General features: G+C 42.2%; 1 protein-coding gene across 1 annotated transcript; it reads right to left on the bottom strand.

Moving 5' to 3' along the window:
• Positions 1-716: 716 nt before the first annotated feature.
• On the bottom strand, positions 717-14,246 carry LOC103772103 (small subunit processome component 20 homolog; the record flags this gene model as incomplete). Its single annotated transcript, XM_008939421.1, has 17 exons — positions 717-884; positions 1,496-1,594; positions 2,412-2,568; positions 3,043-3,182; positions 3,655-3,944; positions 4,788-4,867; positions 5,406-5,545; positions 6,851-6,988; positions 7,823-7,963; positions 8,362-8,517; positions 9,064-9,216; positions 9,307-9,357; positions 9,976-10,119; positions 11,463-11,550; positions 11,988-12,132; positions 13,099-13,325; positions 14,167-14,246. Coding segments are annotated over 17 exons (2,397 nt in total), but the record flags the coding sequence as incomplete, so codon positions are not given.
• Between the last annotated feature and the right edge of the window lie 670 nt (positions 14,247-14,916).

The raw sequence follows: 14,916 nt of genomic DNA, 5'->3' as shown, positions 1-14,916 counted from the left end.
TTTGGAATATAATAGAGAGGGGTTAATATAATAGAGAGGGGCAAGAGCATGAGGGCAATGAACTGCTGTCTGTATTCAGAAATCATGGAAAAGCTGGAGCAATTCCTCCCTCATCTCATGCTGCTGTAAATGTCCAGCTCTCTACATGAACAGCATCCTGCCACCTCAGCTCTGCCCCAGCATCCTTCCCCTTCTCTACAGCCTCTCCTCAGCCTCCAGACAGTTCACCTGTTGCCACCAGGACGCTCCAGAGCTCAAGATCAAACCAGGGATCGATGTCTGCATGAGCTTGCACTGTACTAAATAAACTGCATCTCTGAAAAGGTAGTTGTTGCACATGGACAGAGCCTGAATATATTTTGGTGTCACTTCCTTCATGCACAAGAGATAAAACAATGGAGCAGCCTTGCAGGACTTCAGAGCTCCAGCAGAAACGAAAGTTGGCAGAGGGAGAGGACATGAATTCATAGTGGGATATTTCCTCTCTAGCAGGAACTGAAAGCTCCTCAGAACACAATTTTCTGCACTGGACATCGATAGTAAAGTCTCATTTTATGAGGTGTGTGTATACTGCTTTCCAAAAGAAAAATGGGAAACCAAATCAGGATTATGAAGGTAATTTCACAGTAGCCACCCAAGGGCTCCTGAGTTTCTTTTAGATCATACAGAATTGAGAGTGCTCAAAGTTAAGAAAGACTCTGGCTGAGTTTCCTTACCTCTTTCAGTGGCAGGATAAGTTTCATCACCTGGCCCTTCCCTATGAACTTCCCAAGAATTTCATAGGAATCGTAACTCTTGTTCTTGCGTGCTTCCATGACCTTGGAGACAATTCCCTTCACTTCCTTTTCTTCAGCTAAATTTCCAAACAATTCTTGGTTGAAAATCTTTGGAAATCAGGAAAGAAAAGTGAATGAGAGGAGCATATAGCAGAGTCAGATTTCTCCAGTAGCAGCACAACACCACTATTTTTCTCCACTGACAGAAAAAAACAATCCTGCAGGTTTCCCCACAAATCAAGTCTACCTTTACTTTGCCAACATAAAACACCCCAGTTTGAGCACACCAGATAGGGATGTTGTTCTCACACCCCTCTGTGCTGCTGTGACAGGGGTAGGACTGCAGCCAGACCAAGGCATCCAAATATACTTTATCTGGGCAGCCAGCTGAGCTCCTGGGCTCTGTGGACCGCACTGACCAGATGTCTGCTGACTTGCTGAGCTATTTGGAATACAGGGAGACATAGTTAGGTATCTTATTCTTGAATCCATTCCCTCTCGGGACACAGGGCTCAGGATATAGCCTCAGAGATACTTCGCTGCTTTATAAGTGGTCTGCTGATGCCTCAGCAGAAAAGAAATCTCCTTCCTTTGCAGTACACACACAATGAGTCCCGTTTGCCACCAAATCTGAGACAATCCACACAAAACCACCTTCTCCCAGAATCCACCCCAGGCACTTCATGATGCTCTTTCCTTCAATCTTGAATAGCTTTTACCTCAATCAGGATATCTAAGCAGGGATCCAAATCACCAGCACTCAGCCTGGCAGTAAGGCCCTTCAGCAACAGGTTCACAGTGAAAGTCAGCACATGAAGCTAGACAAAAAGACAACAGGTCACGTATCCAAACCCCTGCACAGACCTCTTTAATAATACTGGATGGGGAGACCTCCCATAGCAGAGACGTCACAACTCACACATTGCACTTGAATTCTTGTTACAGGAAAAAAGAAAAAGAAAAATCACCAGGAGGATGAGACTCCATGTACTGGCAGCAGGAAGAGGACCCCATCCCTGTTTCTCCACATACTTGCAGGAAGGCTGGAATCTCTTCCATCCCCACTGCTCCTACTGATATTTTTAGGCAGTGCTAATTCTTGCTTTCACTCTTAAGAGCAGCAAGAAGCTCACGTTATTCCACTGTGGTAATTCACACAGGAAATCATTCTTAACCCAAACCACAGCAGAAAGAGGAAAGACAAATTAATAGTCAGAGGCTTGGCTCTGGATCTAGGAAGCACGACTTCAGTTGGCATCACCACATACTGTCTGTGCAGAGTTCCCACAAGGAACTCACTTCAGATGATGCTTTGCCCTAGTGACCTGACTGGAAAGACTTCCATTAATCTTACTGGAACCAGAAATTCATCTCTCACTTATATAACTCAACTCTTCACCAGGAAAATGGAGATCCTCTCTTCTCCCCTGCTTAGACTTCAATTCTTTGAGTACAGAACCTCATTTGACACTTGGTGTAACAAAGACTAATGTAGACACTAGAACAGGATCTAGTTGTATTATATCAAGCTATTCTACCAGTGCAAAACAATTTCAGTAGTAATTTCCCTTTGGTTCTCCTCCTAACTCATGAAAAAAAACTAAAGAGAGCAGAGAAGGAGAATTTCAGCATTACCTGGTACCCATGGACAAGAGTGGACTGCAACTCTTTTAAGATGTACTGAAGGTACTGCACTCCCAACACTTCCATGATTTTAGTGAGGGTGTTACGGGCAATGTCCCGTATTTCCTGAAATCTGTTCCTCAGGAACGTGCAGACTTTCAGCAGGATGCTGGAAACAGAGATAGAGAGCTTAGCTCATCCCTGAACAGAGCAGAACTAGTTACACTGCTAGCTAAGGAGGCTGCTTCTCAGGGCTGTTTCACAGCCAGAGCTACACTCAAAGCAGCCTCACAAAAAGGCTTTGTAGCCATACACACACCTAATGTCCTTCAAGACATTTTACCAATTGCGCTTTCTTTCTCTACGTTATTCTCTCCCCAGCTCTGCCACACCTACCTCTGCACCTTACTCAACAGCTCTGCTCTTAAAGATTCATGAAGTTCTCAAACTCAGCTTTCCAGAAGTCAAATGCTGACAGAGAGGAATGTCAGTGGGCAAACAAATTTCCAAAAAACACAGTATTTAAGGACTGTTAGGATGCCCCTCTTGGACTTAGCCTTATACATAACCACAGCCCAAGAGAGGTGCCTGCACTTATTACCAGTACAATGAACAGCATTTAAGGAGCTCCAATGGGACATACCTCGGCAGGTTGGCTTCCATCACTTCCTGAGGAAGACACTGCATCATCCTGACCATGGCAAAAGCTAACGGAACACGAACTACCTCATCATCATTCACACTGCTGGACTTCACAAGCTTGTGCTCCTCATCCCTTTTAACCTTTTTAAGAGAGTAAGACACAATGCACTTTCAATATACATAAACAAACCTTGCTTTTTCTCCACAAACCCTAGAAGGTGCCAACAAGAGAAGTTGCTATCTTCTGCTGACTACAGGAAAAACCCAGACAGCTAAAAGACAGGTGAGGTGAATGTGTTTTCAATACAGAAGGTAAGTTGGGTGCTAGTGAGTGGCTGAGAACTTTTCAACAGGCTGTACTGTCAATCATTTCACTTGTGTGGTTCAAGCCAGTTCTCAGCAGGGAATTAAAGATTCCACACTCACACTGATCAGAGGGTCTGTCAGTAATCTCCAAGACACAACAAGGCTATGAAGCCTCTTTTGTGCTTTCAGGTGGTCTCTCTCCAGTTTCATCGTTTTTATGTGCTGCATTTCTACTGGGCTCTGAAGTAGCACCCCAACATTCATAGCAGTAGCACAGGCCTGCAAAAGACCAGTGCCAGCTCCTCACCTTTGCAACAATACACCGGTGCAATTTAGGCAAGATGTTGACTGTAACTGTATCTTGAATGTGTTTAATGAGACACTCCAGCTCCTCTTTATTTTGGGGTAAGAAAGAAACAGGTTTAGTCACTTGGTCAGCATTTTCACATGTCTCAGGTCTTTGGTCAGGTTCTACTGGCTTCTCAGGGACATTCTCCCCTTCATTTTCTTCAACCACCTTCTCTTCCTGTTCACTCTGCTCTAGCTCCATGGCTTCTTCAGCCTCCACCACTGGCTCAAGGTCCATGGCAGCAGCCTCTGTCAAGTAATTGTCAAAAGCACAGGTAAATATAGGAGGCCACAAAAACTGCGCTCTTGAGACAGACTCTGGTGATGATTTTGCTCTGGCTAAAGCTCCTTCCTATCAACAGTGACAGCAAACAAGCAGTAAGTATCATAGTTGCTCTAATAGGCAGAGAAGCTTTGGTGTGCTGATTTCTGATAGTCACCTCTCAGTGCTAGGCTTAAAGCAAGGACTAGGATACTCTGACTGAACTCCACAGACAGCTTAGCAAAGGTCAATGTGCTTGCACCTTTGAAAACTACCATTCAGTTACATTTCAACTGACAATTTCACAAGGTAAAAGGTATCGACAAGATGAGCTGAGATATTTTCCTCCTTATTCCGAACATCCTAAAGGCCACAACGCAGGTAACCACAATGGTGAAGAATCCAAAGATATCATTTCTTCCCATGAAATGGTAAGGGAAGCAAAGCGAGGCCACACAGCACTCTTCTCAGGCTGCAGTTAACCATGAGAGTAGTCAACATCAAGGACAAAACCCCGATGTGTCTGCAGCCACATGGATAGGTGCAGACCATTGAGAACCCCAGATTTGCATAAACCCAGCCTGGTCTGTTTTGGCTTATGGAGGCCTGGGATGGACAGATAATGTGGAGATGGTTCCCTTCATCTCTCCTCGCTTCATCAACACACAGGAGGACAGTCTGTACTTCTCCTGAAGAGGCAAGTAACTTCCAATATGCCCATGATAAAAACTTGTGAGTAGCTGACCTCAAGAGTAAAGGACAAAATTTCAGTTAGCTCCACTTTAAGCAGTTAGAGGTAGTGTTTCTACAGTTAAGAGCAGAAAGCTCACCTTCGCTGTCAATGGTCAGCAGCTGCTTTTCAAGTGTTTCATGGTCAAAGTGAAAGGCTTCCAGCACTGTCTCTAACAAGCTGAGGAAGGAAAACATGAAGAGAGATCAACTCTCCACACAAAATGGAGAGGCTAGGTTGTATAGACCAACACAACAGAAATTTTTTTTTTTTTTTTTTTTTTAAGAGAACTTCAGACTCAGTGACACTGCAGCATAAGGAGGTATCCTGGTTTGAGTAAGAACTATTTATCCTGAAATAACAATCCAGGAAAGAAAAACAGGCTGCTTTTCAGCTAGATGTGTTCTTTAACCTAGCTCGCTGTGAAACCTCACAGAGTGGTACTGGAGCCATGGAGGTGTCCCAGGAGCAGGGACAGCCCTGACAGAAGCTGAGAACTCTGGCATGCTCTCAGTGAGAGACACTGTGAGAAAGTTAATGACCTGTTAATCCTTCACAGCTGCAGGCTGCAAGGCCATGCCCACTTTCATTGCATAAGCCCACCATAAAGTTTGCAATCTCTCATCCCATGGAAGAGGCTAAAATCCATGCGATGCCCTTTCAGACACTGAATTTTGCCTTTGGAGAAACCTGGAGCAGCACTGCTCACAGTACCTACCTGACCCCCAGCTTTGGGCTGATCTGTCCTGTTTGCAGGACATGGATGAAATGCTTTAAGTAGTACAAGTACGCTGACCATGAGAGATGTCGGCAGACAGCTCCAACAATGTCAACTGAGGCCGTTACCATATTTTCATGCTGTCCAAAAGATAGAAAATCAGTTGCTGTTAGCATTCATGATGAACATGTGTCTAAAACATACTTTACTCAAAGCAAAAAAAGCAAGAAAAAGTAAAGTCTGTCTAGTGGGGATGTTTGGTATTTAGAACTTTTAGATCTCCCCACAGTCACCAGGTCAAAAAAAAAAAATTAAAAAGAAATCAGAGCTCACCAAGCAGATACACAGACTCACTTCCTCCAAATATTTCTGCACACATTTAATTTTTCATAACTACATCTATGGGCTCACTTATGTGAATAACTAAAAACCACTCAAGATCTAGTTATAACCAGTATTTTAATAACTAAAAACCAGTCAAGTCATCCAACCACAGACACATGGCACACTGATGGGCTAGGCTGATCAACCAGAAATGCACATCATTAACCCACTTCTGATGCGAAATAAAGTATGTGTGTTTCTTCACCAAGGCTTCAGTCAATGCATTTTACCCCCTTGGTCAAAGAGTTATTCTATTGACGGGCACAGTCTGTAGGGCTGCAGGTGCTTAGTCCTGTGCCTAAGTTCATTTCAGCTTCAGAAGAGCATTTCTGACAGCAAGCAAATGAGACATTTGTGTGATCAACACATAAGCAGCTCTGCTGTTTTGATGGTGTGCAGAAACCAACAGAAGCACGAAACCTTGCTTTTCCAATTCACAAGTAAAAAGTCTATCCACATTGTCATTACAAGTAAATCCACTGCATACATTGTCAATAAAATGTATGGAAACTGACTAACAAAATACAATCCTTCAAACGTTGTGACTAAAGTTGTTGGTGATTTCAGAGGTTCAGATGATTCCTGCAGTTCCCCCATAACTCCAGAACAGTATTTATTCCCCCTTCAATTACTAGGCACAGCCTATGTTCCCCACCACACACATTGCTAACAAACAGTAACTAAACTCACAGCAGAACACTAAAAAAGCACTTTGGAGGCAGAACGAAAAAAAAACATTAATAGCCTGATTAAAAAAAAAGCAAACCAACCAACACAAACAAAACACCAAACCAACCAAAACCAGCCCCAGCTCCTAAACAGTTAAAAGATTCACTTTTGAGGAACAGGACATGTTTAGCATATACACAATTGGGCCAAGACTGGATCTGCACCTTCCAAACCCTCTTTCTGCCATCAAAAGAAGCACCACACTCTTATTTGAAATGGGAACAGTCACTCCACAAATCTATCAGCCTTTTAAAGTGGTTAGTCTTTTAAGTAGAATGGTACACAAGAAAGGTAAAAATTTTCAAATGGATGCATTCAATTTAGAAGCCTACCTTGAGCATTTTCTCACTAAAAATGGCAGTAGTAGCATAAGGCATGATGTAGTTCTGCAGGGATTTAGAAGACAGCACAAGCTTTTTTTCCATGAGCTGCTTAGCCAGTTTCCTCAGAGCTCGTGCCCTCCTGTGGATCTGAGACAAACATGAGAGACAGTGAAAGATGTGGTGTTTGAGTCACAGCTAGCACAACGGAGCACATACATTCAGCAGTTTGGAAAATGCCTCAATTTTAAGTCATGACATGTCATGTAACACATATTTCCAAGGACAGGCTGTGCCCTTTTCCATCAGTCTCTGGGCTTTCACTAGCCTTTTGTCCTAATAAATATTCCAACTTGGTGGGATATTTCACTGTGAATTCATAATCATACGACTGTGCCATCTTCAGGTATCAGACAAAGGAGGCAACTGATACAAGATGAGAAGGCCTAATAAAATTACAAAGAAAAAAAATCAGACTCTGCATATAACTACAGATGTAGCAAAGGCTCTCTCTGATTGCACGTCTGAAAGCAGTGGAAATGCTGTATTTTCATACCACAAGAAAAACCAAGAGACTAGGCTTTGTGAACACTTATTTTGCAAAGGTCTGTGAATGAAAAGGGGCTACACAGCCTCCAGACAGGGAGTGGCAGGAAACATGCTAGAAAAGGCAAAAAGACCCGTTCCCCTGCCTACGTCAGAAGGACCCTCACGACACTGTTGCTGACTGTGGGCTGGGACATACACAGGTTGTAATGTGAAGTTGCCTGCTCAAGATCACGAACAATCACTTTAAGTGAAAGCAATTCTTTTAGCTAAATTAGGAAGAGGTAAAAACCAGCACTGCTAATCACAGACCCATGGAATTGCTAGGTAGAAATATGACTGATGTGCACAGATGCTTTAGAAAACATTACCCCACAGCAAAATGCTTTTGCTCTGGCAGGGGGAGAGAGGCACTAGGGAATGCCTGTTGCCTTTTACCTGCATGTGTTTCACATTCTCAAAGAAGTCCATGTCGGGATCATGACGGTTGGTCAACTGGACCAAATCCCGGAATTCGGGATTTGCTGGGAATGTTTGAATGAGGCAGGAAAGCAGTGATGTGTAGTCGTGCTGGACGCTCTGCCAACAGCAAGCAGTGAATGTTAAGAACCCCTTGGAGAGGCTGCTACACACTCCTCAGAGGAGCAATCCATTTGTCATTTACAAGCGTTTCAGACCAACAAGTCCTATTCTTTGGTAACTGCAAATACACTTGTATTTTGGATTGCACAGAAATTAAAGCCTCCCCTCCAATGAGCTACAACTAAGAAAAGCTGGAAAATGGCAAAGAAACACAAGACAACTGAGTTTTATAACTTTATGGATTTTTTTGTAAGTTTTCCACTGAAGGGTAAGTTTACAGTGGGCACCTGAACTTCTTATCCCAAGGGACTTGGAGAACTCATTCATAAAGCACTTCATATACCCTGGTTTCAGAAGACAGCTGAAGATATATAAGTGGATAAGCACTGCCTTACCTCAGTCTTACTCTTCAGCCCTCTTCTTAGAAATTCCAGGAGAGTGTGTTGGATTAGCTCCTTGTAGTCATCTTCTGTGTGGTTAATTTCTGCCAGTCGTTTGATAAAAGTGGTCAAGCAAAGGCTTGCATTGTCACTGAGAGCCATATCCCCGAGCTGAGTAGAAGAAATTGTACCATATGAGTCTGGATACGACACCTTTTTCTCCCAAAAAGACTGAACTGAACAGTACTACTGGACACGACATAAAGGCTACAGAGATCCATTAACTATTGAGACTCTTCCTGTAGAAGTTCTAGTCCTGAATTAAAGCCCACCCTTCTATTCGGGAAAAAACCTTTTAGATTTACCAGCACACCCACACAAGCAGAACATGCTGCAACAACAACAACAAAAAAGCAGCCTTTCAAGACTGTAATACACCTTTTTTACGATAGGAATTGACCAAACCGTTCCAGGGCTCACTGACAGGAAGGTGCACTGCACTTGGGTGGGCCTTCTTGCTGCACTGTATTTGTCCTTCTGGACACAGAGGTGAAAAGACAAGCAAACGAAGTTTCAAACCAGGTGTTTTTAAGAAGACTCAAACATGCTCTCTGAAATGTTCTGAAGTGTCAAAAAACAGTCAACGGAAGTAATTTGGAAGTTAGATTCGTCACAGACACATGGTGCACAATGCAAGAGAAGGAACATTCAGCCAACCTGGATGGTATAGAAGCAGTTGTGCATAACGGGGATGAGAAAGTTGACATCCACGGCTTGCATTTCCTTGATGTGGGCTGTGATTGACTGGAATGCTGACAGCCGCACATCATAGTCGATATCATCGAGATGTCGTTTATCAAAGGCATTCAGCTGAAGAGAGAGTGCAACAAGACACTCATGAAAAAGGACAGAAACATAACACAATGTTGGGGGGAAAGTAAGCAAGGAAATTGTGCGTACCTTAACAACATCAGTAATATACTCCAATTCACTGTCCAAATCAGATAAAGTCTAAAAAGAAACATAAAAGGAAAGAGCTGTTAAAAATTGGGAGAACTCAAGACATTACCACTGGAGACAAAAAATAAAGAAAGCAACAGCATCAATCTTTCTTCTGTTAGAAGCCTAATACAAGCCATTCTTCTATAAGCCAGGAGAGGAGTGTTTTTAGTTCCCAAGTTTCTACATATCTACACTGAGTGTTTCCTGGCTTTTCCTGCTGACAACAAAATTATGTAAGTCACTTCAAAGAAGAAAAAAAACAGCCTGACTGCTATAAATCTGTGAGAAAAGAATACAAGTAAAAATCATCTCCAGGATGCCAAAATCTATTCTTATTTCATAAAGACACAGGATTTGTTAGGGATGAAGTGTGCTTTATTTGGGGCTTCTCTTACACAAAAGAATTCTTGTGATGCCCACATCAATCAGGCTGTAACCCCAAAATTACAAATCTTCGTGCAGCTCATTAATTTCTAACATATACAATTCTGTTATTCACTTAACAGACAATGTAGATTAAAAAAGGTATTTAAGTTCTTATCTAAGATAAATATGGTTATTTATCTTGTTCCTGATGTCTTAGAAGTAAAAAACAAAAGCACAGGAAGACATGTAAAAATCCAATACCTGAAATACCAAGCACAACTTATGTCGAGACAGTTTGCTCTGGATGACAGAAAAAAGTTTTGCCAGAGGCTTGAGAAAGCTGGTAGGGTTTGAGCAATGTTTCAGCAAGTTCTGTACTGTCTCCAGAATGTCAATCTCTGTACCCTGAAAAAGACAGGTAAGTGTCAATAAATACTGAAATTAATGAGATTATTTAATTTCCTTGCAATATATTTCAAGACACAAAGTGGAGTGAACCACTTTGCAGATCAGATACCGAGTGAGAACAAAGAATTACGAAGACACACTCAATGCAATCCTATCTCTCAGAAGCACTCCTGGCCTTTCAATCAGACATAAGTACAGTGTCAGAGAAGAATGCCATCATGACTAAGACTTCTTTTTGTGTCTTTCCTCAAATGACTCAAAGGTCAGAAGAAAACTGGTATTACTTTTTAAAGCTCTATTTCTTTAACCTGTGAAATGAACATTAACAGCACCATATACGTGCATGATTTCCCTGAATGCAAGTCACATATGGTCCTCTAAAGACTCAGATTTAAAAACTACAAATCCTCTGTGAACAATTAAATGCCCACTTGCAAAGCAGAAGCTACAGATTGCTGCCTAGCCATTCTTTCTGCAAACCTGAAGTTTCTCATTGTGCAACTGCATATCTTTTAAGAAAAAAAAGACCCAAGCCTTGATCCAAGGAATGAGGCAATCAAGCTGAATAATCAACAGATTCAATCTTTGTAGATGGGACTATATTTCTGAAAATTAGGTTTGACATTGTGGGAAACCCAGCCAGAAATAGTCTACCAATATCCTCAGTGTTTGATATAATTAACAGTTTACAAAAGCCTAAGCCACAGACAGCTCTGTTTCCTTCAAATGCAGCCCATATGCTCCATATGCCTGAGGAATTTAGGATTTTAGGGAAGTTTCAGTTCTGACATACACCTCTGTACCCACAGATGGATTCCTTAAGAGTTGAAGGAAAACAGCATGGAAGCAGGAGATATGGGAGCGTGTTATAACAGTACTGTAGAATGTTTGCCTTCATCCTGCAACAGACTAATGTAGCACTGCCCATTACACAGCATGTACTAGATACTCAACCATATTTATTCACATTGCTGTTCAGAAGCTGTGGCTTTAGATTTGGGGTGCATAAAATCCACAGTGAAGAAGAGCATTTATTTTAAACACAGCAAGAATTTGGTGGATTGACTACAGTGGCAAAGGAGGTAAAGACCACATAAGAACTTCTGCAGATTTTCCCCACAAAAACAGAGTCAGCCTGGGCAGTGGCATCTCTGCAAAGCATCCAGTGTCTAATGCTCATCAACACACAAAGGCACAACGTTCTGAGCAGACTACGAAACACATGAAGACTTGATTTCAGGTTAATCATGAGAAATGGCATGTAATCAATAAGACTTTTTTCTGCATCTTAAACATACTTCATTCAAAGAAAAACTTAGGGGGAAGTAATTTCCACCTACCTGCTCCATGTTACTCTGATAAAGGAAAGGGAGGAGAAGACTCACAAGCACTGAATTCTGGCTCTTTTCTTGTGTAAATTTGCTGATCCTGCACAATGAGACAAGGTAATTTACTATTTTGTATCAATCCAATCACCAATATAGAGCAAAGAAGAACTCAGTCAGCACTACTGCCATATCACAGGGCTTTGTCAGTCCATCCAGACCAAGAAAGCATACTCATCAAAATCATAGCATCAGCTTAAGTATTCAGTTCAACATGACTGCAGGTATTTCTGTACCTTTTCCTACCCCCAAAAGGCATTGGGTTTGAGTACCAGAAACAACTAGAATCAATTTCAGAAATTTTTGCCCCTCAGTCACCAGCAACTCACAAAGTCAATGACAGATCCAGGTATTTTGAACTGTTTGAAATTTAAATAGTTTGAGACATAACTTTTTTTATATTTGGAACCTATTAGGAAAAGCCTTTCTTCTTCCCTCCTTCCAACTTTTTAACTTCTTTTGAACCCTAGAGTCACTTACTTGGAAAGTATACTCAGCTCTTTGCTGACTTGAGCTCTATACTTCTTCTTTTTCACCTTTTCCACATTTAACATTGTTTTGCTGAAGTACTGAAGTATGGCAGGAACATGAGGCAGTACCAAGCGACAACCCAGGCTGAGGGTCTCTGTAAGGGACACAACGGTTAGCAACTACCAACTTTGTGCTGCAAGGGACATAAGGGAGATCCAACCCTACACAAACAAAGGGGAAGATGCCAACAAAGGAGGTTTCAGCAATGGAAGGAAAAATCACTGTGAGCTATGGATGTGCAGGGCAGCTGGCTGTTTGGAACATGCACCAGCACTTGCTGAGAACAAGTCTAATGCATTTGAGCTGGGACCAAAGAAAGAACAAAGAGAATAAAAGCTCCCCTCAGATTTCAGTAACAGCCCTGGTAAGTGTGGGCTTATCAAAAGGTACCAACCAAGGACATTCCTCAAAGACAGTAACCATTCACTAAAATGGCTGAAGCATTTCTAGAGGCAGTTTCCTTTATTTGCCACTAACCCCTTGTGCAAATCAAAGCTGCCATATCAAGGCCACTGCAATACGTGCTCTCCTTTTACCTTTGAGTGTTAGAGGTGAAAGATGGCTCCATAGCATCAAACACAGCACATCACTGTTCCTGTCTACTACTCAAACACAAAAGGAATCAATGGCAGGTCTTTCTCATCAGGGAGTACAGACTAAACATCAAAGTGATGCATGACTATGTGCGTAGAGGGGTTGGGCCTTTTAAAAACTTAAACTTGATGTTAGGCTCAGAATCAAGTTAAGCAATTCAGTTCTTGAATCGTATCAGCAAAGCTTCACAGACAAAACAGGTTGACAACACAAAGGAATTTCTTCATAAGGAGTTTCTCCATGCTCAGGACCCCAACACTCACATCTGGATCTCACCAGTCATTAGACAAGCAGGACTTTACAGGTCTTGAGCATGCCAAAACAAATTTGTACATTGACATTTCTATCTCCACTGGGAGGTCTCCTTTCCTGGTATTCTCTGCCAGTGCAAAGACAGCCTCATCATTATCTGACCCCTTCATCCAAAGCATCCACTGGACCTCTCATGACTTTTATTTAGGCATACCTTCTGTCATGTCTCCAGGGGCCATGACAACACAGTCAGTCACGCTCAAATGGGAAACCTGCTCCGTGGGTTCAAAATCTGGGCTGTTGAGAAGGCTATCAGCTATGTCCATCACAAGACTGGATGTGGCCTCAGACAGATTCTTGGCTGACAGTACAGCAAACACATTTGAGAGTATATCACACTCTGGGTTATCTGGATGCTGCTTGGCCAGCAAGGGGAAATACCTGAGAGAAAGATTATAAAACAGGTTGGCTGAAATTTTAAGTTCAAAAAGATAATGACTGCCTTCTAATTTAAACAATGAAAAAGCACCAAAAAAAATCAGAGAATTACAGTGTCATGAAAAACAGAATGAATGGAAGTTGAGAGGAAGCAAGAAAAGGGACTTGATGACAAGGACAGCATCATCTAAACCTAACACATTCTCCATAGATGTGTGTCCAAGCCTCCTGTTAGTCTGCTCCTAACCTAATCCTCCAACACTATTTTTTACAGGAGTTTGTATATAAATGTATATTCATGCCTACAAATGACATGTCTTAAAACATATACTGGATACTTTAACAAAGGTAAAGCCGTTGAGTCTGTGGAAGAAGCAAAAATCGCTCAAGACAGCTGAGTGGGAATTTCTCAAAGTGTCTGCATCCAAAAATGTTCTCTTACAACTCTCAGAATGAGTCACAGATTCAATCAAACAAAACAGAATCAAAAGACATGAATGAAATATTTTAACACTGACTTCCCAGCTTGCAAGGCTAAAGAAGTTACTGGTCAAGACAAACACATTCTAAGAAGTCAGCCCTCCCCTGCACAGATCAGCTGCGTTTGCGCTACATATGTGCTTAGTTGTTAATATGTGGGGAAAGCAGCCCACTAAATAGAGAGCAATTGCATAAATTGGAAAGCTTCCGAACTGCACCTCGACTGCCATCTAAAGATTAACAGTCCAATGGAAAAAGAAAATAGGACATTTGACACAATTATTCTTTACTTGTTACTGTGTTGTTTTTCCTTGAATTTTGTTACTCAGGAGTACTTATGCTTCTTTCTGAGGAGAACACTCACCTGGGATACTTACTCCAGGTATGAATGAGTTTGAGCAAGAAAGTTGGAGAATACTGGCTCTCTGAAGGCAATCTGCAAACCTAAGGGAGATAAAAATCAGATACCAGTTCAATGTAAGTAGGTAAAGCCAATTAAAAATTTAATCTGTAACAAAGACCTCACTACAATCTATAATTTACCCTTTTCTTAGAAAGCAATTTCATAATTTTTCCAGCGTCCACAATATTTGTGGAGTCACACTTAGCTTGTCTTACTCCTACTTACACACTATTCCAGCAACCACTTTTGCCACCTTCCCCACTCCCTTGAAACCGGCTCCCCATGGAGCCTCACGTTTGCTGCAGAGATCTAGCAACCTCTCCTGGACATATCTATGAGACCTCAAGTGTAACACTCAAGATTCACTCCTCCCACACTTCCTATGCCATGGCTACAGCACCTGCCATTCCAGCATCTGGTTTATGTCTCCATGGCCTCAGTGCTATAAAAGCAACCTCTCTGCTCAGGGAGACAATCGAGCACTGCACTGCACCCTAGGAATGGGATCTTCTAACAGGGTTCTGTGTCCAGAACAACACCACCTAAGAGTTGCCGAGCCTAAGTCCCACACAGTAGCTGCTGCTCCTTCATATGGCTAGACACAGGCAAAAAAGACTCAGCGCACTGGTCTGGTTCCCTTCTCTCTGCCACTCTGCAAACCAACAGGCTGCATGCAAGCTACATAGCTGAGTTTCCACCCTGACCCACAGC

The sequence above is a fragment of the Merops nubicus genome, unplaced genomic scaffold, assembly GCF_000691845.1.
Source record: "Merops nubicus isolate BGI_N331 unplaced genomic scaffold, ASM69184v1 scaffold45634, whole genome shotgun sequence".
NCBI classification, from domain to species: domain Eukaryota; kingdom Metazoa; phylum Chordata; class Aves; order Coraciiformes; family Meropidae; genus Merops; species Merops nubicus.
This window is presented reverse-complemented; position numbering and strand designations above follow the sequence as displayed.